The sequence below is a fragment of the Mya arenaria genome, chromosome 15 (assembly GCF_026914265.1).
Source record: "Mya arenaria isolate MELC-2E11 chromosome 15, ASM2691426v1".
NCBI lineage: Eukaryota > Metazoa > Mollusca > Bivalvia > Myida > Myidae > Mya > Mya arenaria.
In genome coordinates this window covers 12,767,304-12,787,135 of record NC_069136.1, presented here as the reverse complement: position 1 = coordinate 12,787,135, position 19,832 = coordinate 12,767,304, and the positions used below count along the sequence as shown (strand labels likewise).

Sequence of the window (19,832 nt, the reverse complement as noted above, 5' to 3'; positions counted from 1 at the left end):
GGACCCTTTCAAATGTTTACCAGAACAGGACCCTTTCAAGTGTTTACCAGAACAGGACACTTTCAAGTGTTTACCAGAACAGGACCCTTTCAAGTGTTTACCAGAACAGGACCCTTTCAAGTGTTTACCAGAACAGGACACTTTCAAGTGTTTACCAGAACAGGACACTTTCAAGTGTTTACCAGAACAGGACCCTTTCAAGTGTTTACCAGAACAGGACCCTTTCAAGTGTTTACCAGTAACAGGACTCTTTCAAGTGTTTACCAGAACAGGACCCTTTCAAGTGTTTACCAGAACAGGACACTTTCAAGTGTTTACCAGAACAGGACACTTTCAAGCGTTTACCAGAACAGGACTCTTTCAAGTGTTTACCAGTAACAGGACTCTTTCAAGTGTTTACCAGAACAGGACTCTTTCAAGTGTTTACCAGGACAGGACACTTTAAAATGTTTACCAGAACAGGACTCTCTCAAGTGTTTACCAGGACAGGACTCTCTCAAGTTTTTACCAGGACAGGACTCTTTCAAATGTTTACCAGAACAGGACTCTCTCAAGTGTTTACCAGGACAGGACCCTTTCAAGTGTTCACCAGAACAGGACTCTCTCAAGTGTTTACCAGGACAGTACCCTTTCAAGTGTTCACCAGAACAGGACTCTCTCAAGTGTTTACCAGGACAGGACCCTTTCAAATGTTTACCAGAACAGGACTCTCTCAAGTGTTTACCAGGACAGGACTCTCTCAAGTTTTTACCAGGACAGGACCCTTTCAAATGTTTACCAGAACAGGACCCTCTCAAGAGTTTACCAGTAACAGGATACTAGTACTTTCAAGTGTTTACCAGTAACAGGACACTTCCAAGTGTTCACCAGAACAAGACCCACTCAAGTGTGTTCCAGAACAGGACCCTTTCAAATGTTTACCAGAACAGGACCCTTTCAAGTGTTTACCAGAACAGGACCCACTCAAGTGTTTACCAGATCAGGACTCTCTCAAGTTTTCACCAGGACAGGACCCTTTCAAATGTTTACCAGAACAGGACTTTCTCAAGTGTTTACCAGGACAGGACTCTCTCAAGTTTTTACCAGGACAGGACCCTTTCAAATGTTTACCAGAACAGGACTCTCTCAAGTGTTTACCAGGACAGGACCCTTTCAAATGTTCACCAGAACAGGACTCTCTTAAGTGTTTACCAGAACAGGACACTTTCAATGTTTACCAGAACAGGACCCTTTAAAGTGTTTACTAGAGCAGGACCCTTTCAAGGACACTTTCAAGTGTTTTCCAGAGCAGGACACTTTTAAGTGTTCACCAGAACAGGACCCTTTCAAGTGACATATATGAACTATGCAAGTTATTGATATTTGACACAGTAACATTACTTCTGTTATTTGTTTTATTCAAGTAAAAAAAGAGTGAATAGTAAATGTAAACACATGCATACACACCGAACACTTGAAATACGATCAAAACAGTCAGTATTGTTCGATATATTGATACGACTCAGTATTTAAGGGTTTTGATAAATAATAATAATAGTCTTACTTACCGCATGGATTCTGACAATTGCTTCATGGTAGTGGTAATTCGTTTAAGATAACATTGAACCGTTTTGATGTCTAGACTTTCATCATAAATTTCCATCGCCATATGACGAATCTATAATTAGCTCTTTCCAATATTTAAGCAATATGCCTGAAGATGATTATTCCTGATGTGTAAGGCATAGGATTTATAATGCACTTCTGTATTGTGTGTTTATGATGTGTTAGTTATTAGTTATTAATAGTTTTGAAAGTCCGCCATCTTTGTTTTCGGTCAAGATCTCACTTTATCTAGGTCAGGGAAACGCTACTGGACAGGTTTTGTGCTAAACGGCCGGTCACCGGCCGGCCTCTTGTCCTACTTAGGTTTCAGTATATAAGTAAACGCTTTCCTGGGTCAGTTCAGTCTGTCCGGGATCTCGAAAATGAGCACAAGTTCCATGTCAAATTTATCGGCGAAAACACATTGTTTTATGTTAATCAAACTAATTTACAAGCGCCAGGCTCGTTTAACTTCAAGTTATCCTAGATTATAATTTTGGCAACGATTCCCATAGCTATTTTGACAGCAGTTAGCCTTAATTTTTGGTCACTATGTACGCTGAATTTGTGCAGCAGTCAACTCTTTCTTTTGGGCTTTAGTCATATTTGGAAGTGCTATGCCATATTTTAGCCAGTGCTGCATGATGTTCATTATCTTTTATGGAGAAACAAGATATTTTATGTTAAAACTTAAAAGCAATAAATAGTTAAACGTAAGAAAGAGTTTGTGTAGCTTTTTACGCATACCGGATTTCGGAGTTAAGTTTAAACGACACAACTACACGGTTATTCAGAATACATTCTACAAAGGAGTTAATGGGTTAATGTTTCCTAGCGCTACAGATGAGCGCAGAATACCGGTTGCTGCTTCGACGGGAGATACTGAGTACCCAGGAGCCCCTATCCACATACTTATATACCAGATACCAGTAGATGAGGGGTAGGTTGCCCCTGATAGCTAGAGAGCGCGTAACAATATTTTAAGATGAAATTTCATTTTGAAATGAGTTCGAGTTTGTGCTAGTTCGAGTTGTTTTTTTAAATGTATTTTTTTTCTTCTTCTTAATATATGACAATTTCTTATAACCGTATTTTAGCATTGTATATAAAGCTTTCTATTAACAATAATGATATTTGCAAAACTGTCAACTTTTCCTAGCAACAGTACAAGCGTGGCAAGATTCATTAAGGTCTAGAAAATAATGAAATTGGTGAATGTTAGTACTTAAAGGAATATCACACAACAATCACATACGATTACATGTTTTACAACTCAATATTATTGCAGGACCACACAGAGATATTCTTTCCACAATCAAGAAAGACATGTTTTTGAGAGAAAGTTAAGTACTAAACATGTTATCACTTTTTGTTTTTAAGTTGCACAGTTCTTACCTCATGTCCCGTCTTTTCAGGGTTGAACTTTGCCCCAATGGAATCCAAACACACCATTACAATGATGAACGCCACCAAGGCGAGACCGAGGTAAGCACACATCATTTTCCATAAATAACTCGGGACTTCCTTCGATTTGTCTGAAATGCATCACAATTCTAAGTTGTTGAGTAACTTTTTTCAAATGTTCTAAATCCAAACCTTATTAACTCTAAAGAATGACATAACGCTTTTTTGTGAGAAACAAGCTGGGTTTCGTAAAAGTTATAGTACCCTAGATCACATTTTATAAATAAAATTACTTGTTGACTTTTAGCTTGGTGTTGATAAGAAGTAATTGTAAGCCTTTGTTGATTATAAGAAACTGTTCGACTCAGTTAATCGTGTATATCTGTGGCAGATATTATAATGTCACATAACGTAACAGTAAATACATAAAGATAATACGTAAGATATATAATTATAAGTATAGTTAAGCTAAATCATGTGCCAATACTAGACATCCATTGTATAATTTCTTTATTAGTCATACTGGTGTACGTCAGGGTGAAAAAATGTCCCCTGTTTTGTTTTCGATATTCCTTGATGATTTATCTCAGTTAAGGTCACCATGGTTAGAATGCTTAACTACAATGGCCCTTTTTAAATCGTCTAAGTAATGATCACTTTAACGATTTTTTGTGATTTACAAAAAGATTTAGATGCAATGTACGACTATTGTTGTATTTGGAATCTCAATGTTAATAAGATAAAAAGTAATTGTATTTTCAAAACGTTATTAAAAATGTTTTACGTCACTTCCTCAATAATCATAAATGGTTTTATGTTATAAATGATTTCCTATACCTTGAGTATATTTCAATTACATTAGCAATTTTGCTAAAAGCAAGGCATGGCTTGTGGAACAGGCTAGGAAAGCCATGATCCCTGTGATACAGAAATCAACGAAACGTTGTCTTCAAATATAATTCTAATAACATTTCTTTGCCTCGATGATTGCCCCTAATCTACTGTATGGAAGTGAGGTTTGGGGCTTTGAAAATGTGGATATAATTTAGACGTATCAATTAAAAGTTTTCAAATTAATACTGGGTCTGAAATCATTAACTTCTTATTGCATGCTTTTTGAGAGTTGTGTATAGATCATATTTTTTATAAGTTAAACCTAGGATTCTTTTCTTTAGGAAACGGTACTAAATTCGTAAATTGACAAAATTTGTCAGATTTTAAATTTAACTGCTTTGTCTCTTCATAGTAATTATATACTTATTTCTCCGTGGACTAGTCTTGTCAAAAATACATTAGATACTTGAGGTATGTTTGAATAGTGTATAAACAAAAGTGAAGATAATCTTAATCATTTTAAAATTGCTGTCTAAAAAAGATTGATTTAGCAATTCCGTCAAAAATTTAAAGTGTTATTAATAATCATTATCCAACAACTTGCACATATTTTATTCAATGGTGCCTTTTATCGTTAACAAAGCTGAAACCTACAATTTCTTTCCATTTGATCTCGATATAAATAAAAAGTTGAAAATTTGCAAGCATTCAGAGCTATCAACAGGCAAATGAGGTGTCAAAGATCATGCTCTTCTGTTATAACATCCAATTACGAAAACAAACTTTTAGTCTCATCCATGTCTCATATATTTATAATAACAAGGAATTTTCTTTCAAGTCTATATGGGACCGTAGCACGGAAGTTATCAATGCATGGGTGGAATTTTATTTGAAAGCTTGCGTAAATCAATTGAACCAGACTTGTATTTCACGGTAACGCCCTCAACAGCATAATCAAGTAAGGCTATACGATAAAAGAATGAGCCTTGTAGATAAAAAATAATCTATGATAGAGCAATCTGGAAATTCGCCACATTCGAAAGCTTTATGACTCTTGACATAAGCGATAAATCAGTGGAAGACAGACCAATTTTAAAACATCAATACAAAATATTTATTTACTAACGAAAGAAGCAAACACATAATGTGTTGCTTACAAACTCCACACATCGGTAGCTTCCCTTTGACGTATGGCCGGAAATCGCGTGTTTATGATTAATCACTTGACGTCAAAAAGGTTAAATGTTTGTTTCTTTTGAAACAAACAATAACCTTTTTTATGAAACTTCAATAAAAAAAATGTTCAATAGGTACGGGTAAAATTACAATAAAAAAAATCCCTTCTATAGCAGAAATCATGTAGTGGCTCTCCGCTAGTCAAGGGAGATCACTTAGTATCCGATAAGATAAAAAAAAGGCATGCCAAATACCACCAATATGCGATATTCGGAATAATAACATAATTTTGATCTTCGTGAATTTCTGCAATACTAGACAGACATATGAGAAACAAACCCGGCCGCGGCCGCGGGAACATTCCCTGTATTCGAAAAAACAAACCGCAACTACTTGATCAATAACTAATTTTGTTTGGCAATGATCAGCAAATCATATCCTTACAAATGATACCAAACTTATATGGGGTTACCGGGCATCAACATTTAACATTAAAAGTTACGGGGTTAGTAATTGGCCCAATAGCGGATATACCGGGCAACGGAAACCATATCGTGTGAGAGCGAAGCTCGAACCCTAATTTAGTTTCCTGCGCTCCCTATACTCCATATCGGGTAACCTACTATAGATCAAGTCGACAACCTGTTTTTATGATCGAATGTTCATTTATTCATCGAAATATTCATCGGAATCGAAAAATAGACGCCATTTTGGTACGATCAAATTTGGTGACCCAATAAGGAAGATTATGGGGTCACCGCGTGTTTTAATGTTTCATTTATTCATCGGAATATTTATCGGAATCGGAAAATAGACGCTCTTTTGGTACGATATAAATTTGGTGACCCAATATTATGTATGGCGCTGTGAATCAATCTTTTATTTACAACAGGTACCCTAAATTCTTCAAGTAACCTTCAAGATGGCAACAGGAAAATATCCTTCCAGGCACTCGAGAAACTAATCTGTGATCAAAACCTAAACAGACATGAGACAGACGCAGGAAGTGTCAAATTCATTCACTTCTTTTGCTTCGTTTTCTAATTACTTGTAGGGAGCTTAATTTGGAGTAGGTGGGAGTAGAATTGATTGTTGTAAAACTTGTTGTTTCAATGACACATGCATCAATCAAATAAGAGAGAATCCGATTGTCTAGACCCATTGTCCATGCTGCATCAGCTAGGAAATATTTTTGGTGTAGGGCAAATATCACCGATTCGGAAGTAACTACTCAGGGTTACACGCTTAAAGATGCACTCTTACTCCCAAATATGATTTACCACAATTAATATAAATGTTTATTTAATGTTTATATGTTTTAATACCAGGAAGGATGACTGCATGTCGAAAACAATGGTTTTTATGAAGGATACCGAGTTCAATTTGAAAAAAGGATGCTGAAAACACGGTATTTCATCCCTATGAGAAGATAGTAGATCGCAGTAAATCTTTTAGCACTCACCAATCATTTAATATTCTTTGCGTTTTCAGCTACTTATACACGGTAACATAAATCCATAATTTAGTAAGAAGTTAATGATTTATCACTTATAATAGTTTGTTAAATGTGTGTATGTATTGATTTTGAATAAGAGTGTCACGTTTTAATTTATAACCCAGGCTTTCTTTGCAATGCATTCGTCATCGCTCTGTCAAAGTGTAATTTTAGACGACACATTGACATAATTTTATGGAATAAAGGTCTTTCTTTAGCAGTTTATAACCTTAAAACGTATATTAACGGTGATCAGCTATGATAACCGTTACTGGCAGAATTAGTTAGTTATTTTAGTTACATATCATATTACAATAACACACATTTTTATCAAGTTTCTGTCGTACAAAAACAAACATGCTGTATAAAATATATTTCGTACAATGTCACTGTTGGTAAACATTTGAATTCCTTTTCGTCATGATTAGAATCGACAAATAAATCGGGGACTTGACCAAGAGGCATTTATCAGTCTTCATCAATTAGAATTATGTTGAACGTTTACTGAAAATAATGAGGAAAATGCTAAACAAATTGAACTTATCAATGTATAAAGCCAACAATTCTAAATAAGGAATCCCACCCCCAAAAATGAGAATTTTGGATGCCTGTTGACCCCATATTATTGTAAGATCAATTGAAGGGTTTTGTGTGGGATTTTTTTAAAAGTGACACTCATATTTAAAATTAATACATACACATGTCTAACAAACGAAATTTTGATTGATAATCCTTTTAGTACTTACTAAGTAATGCATTGGCAAAAATCAATTACGGATAACAAGATTGTAACCGTGCATTTAATAGCTGAAATCACAGAAATATTAAATGACTGGTGGGTGCTAAAAGATTTAAAGTGATCATCTATCGTTTCATAGGGTAGAAATACCGTGTTTTTTCACCTTTATATATCCTTTCAGATATAAAACAATTGCATTATTTGTGGTCCATATTTTTGGGGAGAAAGAGTGCATCTTTAACCGAAAATAATCATAATTTGTGTGTGGTCTTCCAAGATGTCAGAAAGGTACTTTTACATTTAATTTTAGTTATTAAAAACATATTATAATTGTATGTATAATGCACTTTTGGTAATTTAGTTCACGTATAAGTAATCAGCAAGAAAACTCTTTTAAAATGATGCCAACACTATAGTGGATCACCAGGTATCAGCATAAGGCATTCATTATACATACAGTTGAACCCGGTTGGGTCGAACTCCTAGGGACCGGCGAAAATACCTCGAGCCTCGGAAAATTCGAATCAAGCGGGAATTCTTACCTTCAGTATAATAAAATGAGTCCTTAACCAGTTCGAGCCAACGAGGAATTCGAGCCAACGAGTTCCAGTCAACAAGGTTCGACTGTATAGGTTAGAGTTTATTAGGTAATTCCTTCGTGAAGGAGTAATCTAAGGAAGCGGGCCGTGGTTTCGTATTCACGAAGAAATTACTTAATAAATTCTTCCCGACTTAATGTTAGCCCCTCCCAAATTGCATCAGCTTTAAAATTGAGCCAAGCATGTCAACAAGTCCATTCAATCACTGCAAGATTAAGTGACGTCTTTCAAATCAGCGTTGATACTGAAATTGCGCCTTTGCATATGCAAATAGTGGACGATGCTATATGTGCATGCGCAGTTATAGTAATTTAGTTAATCCTGAAGAGTCGTCTTCAGCAACAAGTAACGATTCCTCACAAATAAGAAACTGAACATCTTTAAAATCTGCTATTAGAAAACAAGCTTATTTGTGGGTCGGGATTCTTAATTGCGGTGTCTATTAGACTGGTACTCTTTGATTTTATATATCACTTTTTCATATTATTATTCATATATATATATATATATATATATATATATATATATATATATAATCATTCCAGGTATAGAAATCGTCATTACCTGAATACAGATCACTGAATACTGTTTTATTTTGGAAGAGCACCCCACAGGACTTCCTCGATTCGACGTCAGAGTAATCCTCATATATTACATACGTTGCGTTTTTATCAGAAACCACATAGTCCGTATTGCTCTCCTCGAGTGGGTTCTCAAGTTCATTTCTGGCCCCGTGCAGCACTAACGAAGATATGAGATTGCCGAAGATATGCGTGGTTTGGAAGCATGCGATAAATATTCCGTGGAAGCGAAACATCTCGCGTTCAAACCCCTCTTTGGTGACACGCGAATAGTCGTACGAAAGTTTAACTAGATAGGACGATTCTGCAGTCCAAATAATTCCTTTGCCGATTCCAGCAATTATGCCTAATGGTATCAGTGTATAAAATCGTGGATAGAAATTCCCAGCAATCCAAAGAATGTGAGTCCAAACACCAATGACAAGAGTCCATTTTGCTGTCACGCTGTTGATTAACACCGGAGCCCATAAACATGTCAAACACATGGTTCCATGAATGGAGGCCATTGAAATTATTCCTAAATACCCAGTACTGTTTAGGGAGGATTGCAGATTTTGGATAGCTCTGAACGCGTTGAACACAAGTATAAAGCTTACACATAACAGCACGAAATTCTTCCGAATTCTTATGCTCCTAAACGGACTGGGAAATGAACGGGTGTCCCCGGAACTAGGGGTTGTGACATCCGGCATTTCATTTTGGCAAGTAAATACTGCGTCGTCATAGGTTTCCTCTTCATTCTGATTTGGCTCACTTTTACCTTTCATGAAATTATTTGGCAAAGTATGGTTTTCCAAATCTTGCCCGTGTTTTGGCGAGTATCTTTTCTTTTCCACAACCTCTTTAAGCTCTTTAAGGTGGTTGTTAGACAACGCGTTCGGAATACTTGCTCTACGGGAAGAAACCTTCCCATTTCTCGTTTCAGAATTGGATTTAGTAGGTAAACCAGCCTCGTGGTTTCTATATACGTCTGCAGATATTTCAATTTCACTTGGACCTTGGTCATTAATGAGGATTATGGGACTTGTTGGGCAAGTGGGCGGGTCAGTTTTGACGCTCTCTTCTTCTACTTTCTTCATATGTTCTTTGATATCTCTCATTTCAACATCTGGTCTTTCATTAGGACGTGTAGCTCGAATGTAACTGTCTTTCCTGTTCTTTCTCTGTATTATACCCTCAATAAAGTCCGCGGGATCCTCTACATCTGCAGTACTTTTCGCCACAGCGTACCTATAGCTCTCGCTCCGTTGTCTTTGCACTTGTGTTGCAATGGTGTAGCTAGGTCGCCGTGGGCGATAAAGTCCGAATCCCATCCCCACCCCGCTGTAGTCATATGGGGAGAGATGGGTGGCGGAGGAAGAGGATTCTGTTCGACGGTGACTCATTGCTACAGTTATGATTGTTGCAGTAATGAAGTCATTTATTCATATTACGTTCAAATTTACTAAGCTGATCCAGGTTGAACTTGTTAGCTAACTACGGCAGAATGGTGTAATGGAATATTCCAAATAAATCCCAATATGCCTATGACTGTTCCGAATACCACGCAATCTTTTAAGTCATCTTCTTCTTAAAGCATGTTCCTGAAATTAAATTTTAACACGGTTAGTAGCTACACATTCCTGTTTGTAGGACAAAATATTTTCGAATGAGCAAATCAGTCGGAAATTACAGTGCGATCAGACCAATCCTTATTTTAAGTTAATGTCAGCCAAAAAAGACATAAACCTTCCTTCAGAAATTTCCAAAATATTTACCACTGTTAAAAACAATGAACAAAATATCGTCAAGGGATAAGTAAATGTTATTGTTTGTCCAAAGCAATGCTTCATAGAAGTCATAAAAATCAATTATTGTCAGAAAATACATCTTCATATTACTTTGCCTCATTTGTATGTTTCAAACAGATTATGTTTATCGTATATTATATGATTATGTTTCATTTATGTTTCACACGCACACACGCACACCTCACACACACAAATTGCATAAGGATGTCTTAATTTTGTAAAACAACTGGAAAATTTCCATTTAAAGCATTAGTACAGCGTATGGTGAACACGTATACTAAGCTCTAAATCTGAACAAGACGTGATGAAGTCACATGAATGCACACTCTACGATACTAACAATCGGAACACCTCGGCATTTTCCGCCATACGACGAGCCTGGGATGTTTGCCGGTGCATCAGTAAAAGTAGTTCGTAAAATTGATATAAATAATAATATAAACTAGTTGTATTGTTTGAAAGTGTATTTTCTATTACTTAGTTTAAAATGATTCATATCGATGTACAATATTGCATATGTAATAAAGTTTCCTGTGAGTAAAGATCTAAGGCTTAACTGCAAAATTGAAATTAATACGCGATCTTCTTGCAGCGTAGTTAAATGTAAAGAATTATAACATTGTTAACCGTCCATATACTTCTGAGTTTTGTTTTCGAAGGAGAATGACCGAGATGTTCCGATTGCGATACTTCAATACGTGGTCTGCTGAGTATTCGTGAACCGTTAATACATAGAAGGCTTGCTGGCTAGACTCTTCTGTTCTGTTACAGACGATATCATTATAGTAGTCTGAAAAGAACGATGTCCAACTATCGGTGCCTACCAGACAGTTCTATCAAGCTCAGAGTGAGAAAGTACGTAATTGGACCAATCTGACGTACACGCAAATCCACGAAGCTTTTTACTAGTTATATTTCTCTTGAATAATGCATAGTGCACACACAGTCAATATAAACGTTTTCAGGAGTTAATACACTTTCCATTTTCGTTTTTGAGTTATATACCGAGGGTTGAAAGCGAAAAGGTTCTAAGTGACATTAAATAAAGAAGCAGATAGAACCTTTTCGCTTTCACCCCTCGGTATATTTTGAGCCCTAAATATTATCAAGTGATAAATATGGCATCAATAACACTTGTCCATACTTTGTACAGCATTGTTCTGCGGTTTCGACACAAACACGGAAAGGAACAAGGAAACTGCTGTCTGTTTTAAACCTGGGGCTCATCCAGGAATTGACGTTAGAGGGGCGTAACTTAGGGGCGCAACCTTTGACATGCGCCCCTCCCTCATTTACGAAATTTAAATGGTTTATAATGTTGACAAGGGGCTCGGGGTCACTCCCCCTAGATTTTTTAATATTTCTAGTCATAAATGGTGCATTTTAAGGGTATTTTAATAGATTTTTCTCCGGTTTTGACATTAAATGTAAGCTTGTACGATTTTAGGGGGAAGGGGATGCCCCCTCCTGAATCCGCTAGTATAAATATACAGTTGTAGCTGATTTGTTGGCGCCCAAAGTATACCTGCAACTTGATAGTGCTGCAGTTTACTTCAAAATACAACAACAGCTATCAAGTACAGCTGTAGCTATATTTGACTCGAATGTAAAGCGTAGCTGCCTTTACAATGCAAACTAAATGAAGCCATTACCAACGAAACGTTTTTGACGTTGCCATTTATTGCTTTTTCAGGCGAATACCTATAATCGTCACATCAGGCTTTTATTAATAGGTTATAAATTGAATGGGAAAGTCAATATTTGGACCGGCCTAATAGAATAACAGAAATTAAACGACTCACCAACTTCTAACGGCCGCATGTGTAATTCTAATAAGCGAGTAATGTTCTGGGGAATTTTTTTTCTTGATGAGTTTTCTTTGCAGAAGATAATGCTTTGTTTTCCCAGCGGTTCTATGCATATATTCCCTGAATAAAGCGGGATGATCACGCGATAGGGAATAAGGAAAATATCCTGTATTGTCTTTTACCCTGATGAATAAACATGCACTCAAATTACTTGGACGTTTAGAATACAGATACGCATTGTAATTACTAAATAGGATGGTTTTATGTAAAGATGTTTGTGCATCAGTAGAATAAAAGTACAGGATTTTGTACTTTACACATGGTGGATATGATAAACGTAGAAATTTTTTTGCGTCATTGCGTCCAATATGTTATTCTAATGAACTAGAAGACGGGTATCACTTTACACATAATTATAATTAATGTTGATATAGAGTTAGACCAAGTATATGTAAACTTGCATGCAAGGTAAATATATATCAGAAGTATTTAAGATTCGCCAAACTTTATTGATGAGTAAGTCAGGGTATTAATTGACTGATCGTTATATGTAGTTTCAGGGGGCGTAGCTAGCCCTCTATTCATGTGGATTCATAATTGTGCTAGGGGTTCTGGGGGCATACCCCCCTCCCCCCTCTGAAATTAATGAAAACAATGGTGCAATCTGATGCATTCTGTGCGTTCTCAGGGGCTTTATTTAGTACTGGGAAATGGACTGTTTTAGGATATTAAATCAACAAATAAAGCCTTTACTCGGCAGATTATTTTTCTATAAAATAGCAAACAAATAAGCCCCGATTATATATAAACAGAAATGTTCGGTCCTTTTTTGCCATTCAACTTTATAATTACATTTCCATTACAATGGCTATAACAGCATGCATACTGGAACTTTGGCTGAATTATTTTATTTTTATGTCAGAATCATTTGGATTCAGCCGCGTACTTACGTATAGGCAGCTACACCCCTGAGTTTGTTATGTTAACATTTAGAATATTTCAGTTATGTTTTACCTTCATGTAACGATTCACTCTTACTCCCAAATTGTCAGGATCATGTGGATTCAGCCGCGTACTCGCGTTTAGGCAGCTACGCCTCTGAGTTTGTTATGTTAACATTTAGAATATTCCATTTATGTTTTACCTTCATGTTTAACGATGCACTCTTACTCCCAAATAAGTCTACCACAATTAATAAAATTATTACAATATATCAAAAAGGATAAATAAATATCAAAAACAATGGTTCTTATAAAGTATATCTTGTTTAATTTGAAAGAAATGTGCATGAAAACACGGTATTTCTACCTTATGAGACGAAATAAATCACAGTAAATCTTTTAGCTCTCACCAATCATTTAATATTTTTGCGTATTCAGCTATGAAATACACGGTTGCAAACTTATTATCAGTATGTAATATTTTCCATAAAGGCATTATTTAGTGAGTAGTTAAAGGTTTATCACTCAAAATTAATGTTTGTTATACATATGTATGTATTGATTATGAATTAGAGTGTCAATTTAAAAATTGTAACTATATTTGTTATGTTAATAAGGCATATATTAAACCTGACTGTTCAAACATGTATATGCATACGATAATAAAATAATATTCTTGACCTATACTGCAAAGACTTGCAAAAGTTTTATTTGCAGTTTATCCCTCACTTGCGGATTGAGAATGGGGCGCAACCGGCGTGCGCCCCCGCTAAAATCTTCTTAATGTGCTGTTTATATCAATATGGCCGAAAAAGTAATAAAACACTCATAATGCACCATTTCCGACTACAAATCGTTATTTTTTTCTTGAGGGAGTATCACCTAACCCCCATGCAAACAGTTCATGCCATATGCTTTCAGTTCTGAGGGAGGGGCGCCTATCAAAACGTTGTGCCCCTAAGTTTCGCCCCGCCCCCTCTTACGTCAATGCCTGGATCTGTCCCTGTTCTTAATATATAAACTATAATATTTCTTTAATGTAGCTCACTGCATTGTAAAATTATAATGATGATATTTCTATATGTAAATGTAACAAAAAAAACTGTAAAATCTACGCGTAATATGTTCTGTTCTGTTCTGTTCTGTATTAATTGGAGGCTGTATCATTATGAATGTCGATTACATAATTATCAATTTGTGAAACTAATTCACTATGCTTTAATCATGTGTAGGATGGCGTTGAAAATGCATAATCTGAGTTGTCGTCTGAATTAAATATTAACGCGCCTCCGTTGCCTCCTGTTCTAACGGGAAATTTGAAATAAAGGACGCAATGCAGCAGCGCTCTTCCAAAATGCATTAATATTGATATAACGGTGGCAATGTACGCTTTCCGTCTAGGGAAATCTCAAGCAGAAATTATCGATTCGAACTTTAAGCGGTTTCAATCCCCCTCATTGCCAGTGGAAGACATTTTTACTGGCAGAGTTATGCAAGTACAGACTTTTTAAAACAGCTTGTCAAGTAAATGTTTTGTTGGGATTTATATTGGGCATTATGTACACGTTTCCGTCCTGATTTGATGTTTGGAGATCTAATTCTTGTTCAAACAGTTGCTCGCCTATATCAAACTACTGCCATTAACTCTGAAATATACACCATTACTGTGCTAACCAGTACTGGCATCATTCGGAACTCCTCGGTCATTTTCCATCGTGAACAACCTCGGATGTATATAGACGGTTTACAATGTCAGAAATCTTTACATTTTAACTACGCTGCAAGTAGATCGCGAAGTAATTTCAATTAAGCAGTTAGACATAATGATTTTACTCTAGGGAATCTTCATTTTAAATGCAATAATTCACTTTATTGGCAATTATTTAAACTTTGATATACAACACACATGTTAAAATACTACAATTAATTAAAACTATTATTGAAAAATGTTTTACTAAAATCACATTTACTGATGTACCGGCATACATCCGAGGCTGTTTCCGTGGGAAAATGGCCGAGGAATTCCGAATGTACTGGCACAAATGCGTACACGAGGCTCTTTGCATCAAACAATTTTTATTTTTAAAACAAAACAAAAAGAGGAACTTTGGGACGTTTCAAGTAAAACCTTAGTCGTAAATTAAAGTTATGCTAGTGTCATTGTTTCATTAACTTATTACATATTTGTTGAACTTAAGTTTAAGTTTAGGAAATAATTAAATCAATACGTTGCCATGTGTAGTATTTATACAGATAATTAAAGTTACGACTTAAAACCTTTATTAAAAGATGTCCCAGGACTGTTATAAATTGCTCCGAATAAGCTCTCTGCTTCAACAACCTCAATTAAAAAACAACAACAACAACAAAAGAAGAACAGACTAGCAGCCGAAACAATTTAGTTCCAGTGCAATGGAAGCAGGATCTATATAGTGCATTAGCGGATCAATATGCAGCCGTAGGTCGTTCATAACATACACTCTATTTTCAAAATAATACATTTATGGCCGGTTTGATCGCGTTAAAAGAATAAAAGAGGAGATCACCCATTGTTATTATACCGTTAGATAGTATAGCATTGTAAGACCTTATTTTTTCCAGATCATATTCTTCCCACCTGGGAAAAATAGGATCCTATTCTTCACAGCTGGGAAAAATATGATCTCATTTGTCACACATTTCGAACATATATGTCACAGCTCCTGGGACATTAGTGATCGAAGCCGGTTTTTATATACCGTGAAATCACATTCCCCGCAGGTCAAAAATTGCATTGATTTTTTTATAAATAAATATATTTTTTACAACTTTGTCACATTTGTCACAGATAGATATTGTCAGTATTGCAGATATATTTTGTTGATATACGTGTAAACGAATATATTCCAGTTAAAAAGAATAGAAGCGTTGATTGTGTTGATGCTATTGTCATTTTTGCTATTGTTTTTGCTGTAAGTTCTCTACCTGGCTGTTGTTGCTATAGAGATAGTTATTGTAATTGTTTTATGTTGTTGCTGTACGGGTATTAGTGGTATAAGTAGGAGTGGTATTGATTACAGTTGGCACCGTTATAGTAAGTGTATGTCTAGTAGTGGTAGATAGCATTGTGGTTGTTGTTGTTAATTGTGTTGGAATAGACAGATGGAGAATAAAAAGTTTTCCAACGCTTTAAATGGCTAAATTTCGTGTGAGCAGGGGGAAAACACAGTGCTAGCAGAACTTTGGTTTTAAGATAGTTCTGGTCCGAGCTTGCCTGATATGGTCCAGCATTCAAGTGTAAAACTTCACCGTCCTTTTTACAAACCAATACTGGATCATAAACCACAAAACAATTGTAGTATAAACCATGAGATTGCAGTATAAACCTATATTGAATACGAAACTACTAGGCAATTGTAGTATAAACCTATATTGAATACGAAACCATTAAGCAATTGTAGTATAAACCTATATTGAATACGAAACCACTAAGCAATTGTAGTATAAACATATATTGAATACGAAACCACTAAGCAATTGTAGTATACACCTATATTGAATACGAAACCACTAAGCAAGTGTAGTTTAAACTTAACTTGAATAAGAAACCACTAAGCAATTGTAGTATACACCTATATTGAATACGAAACCACTAAGCAATTGCAGTATAAACTTATATTGAATACGAAACCACTAAGCAATTGTAGTATACACCTATATTGAAAACGAAACCACTAAGCAATTGTAGTTTAAACTTAACTTGAATAAGAAACCACTAAGCAATTGTAGTATAAACTTATATTGAATACGAAACCACTAAGCAATTGTAGTTTAAACTTAACTTGAATAAGAAACCACTAAGCAATTGTAGTATAAACTTATATTGAATAAGACACCACTAAGCAATTGTAGAATAAAAGTGTATTGAATAAGAAACCACTAAGCCATTGTAGTATAAAAGTGTATTGGATAAGAAACCACTAAGCAATTGTAGTTTAAACCTTTATTGTATAAGACACCACTAAGCAATTGTAGAATAAAAGTGTATTGAATAAGAAACCACTAAGCAATTGTAGTTTAAACTTATTTGAATAAGAAACCACTAAGCGATTGTAGTGTAAACTTATATTGAATAAGACACCACTAAGCAATTGTAGTATAAACCTATATTGAATAAGACACCACTAAGCAATTGTAGTATAAACTTATATTGAATAAGACACCACTAAGCAATTGTAGTATAAACCTATATTGAATAAGACACCACTAAGCAATTGTAGAATAAAAGTGTATTGAATAAGAAACCACTAAGCAATTGTAGTTTAAACTTATTTGAATAAGAAACCACTAAGCAATTGTAGTGTAAACTTATATTGAATAAGACACCACTAAGCAATTGTAGTATAAACTTATATTGAATAAGACACCACTAAGCAATTGTAGTATAAACCTATATTGAATAAGACACCACTAAGCAATTGTAGTTTAACACTAGATCATTGGATAAGAAACCACTAAGCAATTGTAGTTTAACACTAGATCATTGGATAAGAAACCACTAAGCAATTGTAGTTTAACACTAGATCATTGAATAAGAAACCGCTGAGCAATTATAGTTTAACCCTAGATTATTGGATAAGAAACACCCCAGCAATTGTAGCATATCGCTGTTTGAACAGAAACAGCTGAACAATCGTACAATAACCCTAGATTATTGGATAAGAAACCGCTGAGCAATTATAGTTTAATCCAGATTATTGGATAAGAAACACCTGAGCAATTGTAGTGTAACCCTAAATTGTTGGTTAAGAAACAGCCGAGCAATCGTAGTGATACATTAGAGTACTGGATAAGAAACACCTGGGAAATTGTAGCATAACGCTAGATTGTTGGATAAGAAACACCTGGGAAATTGTAGCATAACGCTAGATTGTTGGATAAGAAACACCTGGGAAATTGTAGCATAACGCTAGATTGTTGGATAAGAAACACCTGGGAAATTGTAGCATAACGCTAGATTGTTGGATAAGAAACACCTGGGAAATTGTAGCATAACGCTAGATTGTTGGATAAGAAACACCTGGGAAATTGTAGCATAACGCTAGATTGTTGGATAAGAAACACCTGGGAAATTGTAGCATAACGCTAGATTGTTGGATAAGAAACACCTGGGAAATTGTAGCATAACGCTAGATTGTTGGATAAGAAACACCTGGGAAATTGTAGCATAACGCTAGATTGTTGGATAAGAAACCACTGAGCAAAAGTAGTGATACCCTAGAGTATTGGATAAGGAAAAACTTATCAATTGTAGTATGACCCTTGAGTATTGGATAAGAAACCACTGAACAATCGTAATAATATCCTATAGTATTGGATTACACCTGAGCAATCGTAGTATAATCCTAGGGTATTGGATAAGAAACCACTGAGTAATTGTAGTAATACCCTAGATAAATTGCGTTTACATGATAACTGAGTCTTCTAACTATTAAAACCGTCCTCTCATTTGATCGAGCCATACGCCAGTCGCAGTGGTTTTTGTACATGTTCATTGTTATTATATAAAAGAAACTCAACTGTATTTTTATGAGTTGTGACAAGAAATGGTCCAATTTAGAGACTTAAGAAATTAATTTCGACTGCTTTTTGCGCAAGTACACATATAACAGAAGGTATATCGGAATCATCTCATCGTCGGCAACCAAGTGTATTTATAACATATATGATACCGTCGGCAATTTGGCTAGCGAAACTTCGTAAAGCTTAAATATTCATGAGAATTTTCCGACCTATGAAAACGCCAATGCAAAAGGAAAGAATTTCCTTTGTGAAGAGCTATCAGTAACTTAATAAACAAAATAATGGATGTCCTTCATAAAACGATCTCATTGGATAATTCAGAACGGAGATTTCATTGGCCATTTCCGTACCGCATGAGGTGTGTCTCATGCGACCAATCAAGTGGCTGGATTTCACCTCATAGATTAACATGAACTCTTCTTCATATATTTTGCAATATTAAAGTCAGCGTATTCCGATACTGTTTTTGAGTTTTATAAATTCTAGAAGTAAAACGGATATTTCTGTGAATATTGGAAATTTAACAGAGCATTATTTTGTTTTATAATTTCTCAAAAACTTATATTAATACTGTTTTTATGAACACTGAACCTTCAGCACCTCGAGGTCTTTCTCAGCAAAGACTCTAGATAGCAAGTTACCTCCGAGTTACTTTAAATGGTATGGTCCCACATTTTCTCCCACCTCAGATAAGAAGGTCCATAAATTTGACCATGCTAGAAATTCTTATCTTGGCCATGGGCAAAGAAGAAACAAGTACCCGTATGAAACTTTTTTATTGTCGTCACACAATTACCCCCCTTGTTGAAGACCGTCGTCTCTAGCATCACGGAAACCTTGTATTTCGGCGATATTTAAAATCCTAATTAACTATTTCTCGCCTCAAATGCCACCATAAAGAAGTTTTCACGCTCCATTCAAGAAATAATGCTGCACACTCCTCAGAACTATTTAAAGAACGATTTGACTATGAACATAATCTGAATCACTGCGCGCATATCCATTGCAACCACGAATTATCATATATCTATACGCAATTATTTTCACTACAAAAAAAAAAAATCCAACGAAAAAGTACATTTTTATTTTTGTTTAGCTGAGGTGGGAGAAAAAGCATCTACCATAGCCGCTTGCGTAAGATAGGTTTATTCCAACCCTCGCGCAGGATGTTTAACCGCAAAACACCCTACGCTCGGGTAGGAATGAACCTAGCTTACACTCTCGGCCATGGAAGGTACTTATAATCTAGTTATTCTACACGTACGTAGTTGCGTGGTAGCTCGCAACAAGCGTATGCATCTGTGCGTCAGCTAACACCT

The 19,832-nt window shown here is 35.5% G+C and overlaps 1 protein-coding gene across 1 annotated transcript in view; it reads right to left on the bottom strand.

Moving 5' to 3' along the window:
- LOC128219115 (protein unc-93 homolog A-like) overlaps positions 1-9,797 on the bottom strand; it is a 32,478-nt gene extending 22,681 nt beyond the window's left edge. The window contains exons 1-2 of the mRNA XM_052926937.1: positions 8,396-9,797; positions 2,980-3,119 (exon numbers count right to left, since the gene is read on the bottom strand). Of these exons, the coding sequence (XP_052782897.1) occupies positions 2,980-3,119; positions 8,396-9,797 (1,542 nt within the window). The remainder of the gene's footprint in view (positions 1-2,979; positions 3,120-8,395) is intronic.
- Positions 9,798-19,832: the final 10,035 nt, after the last annotated feature.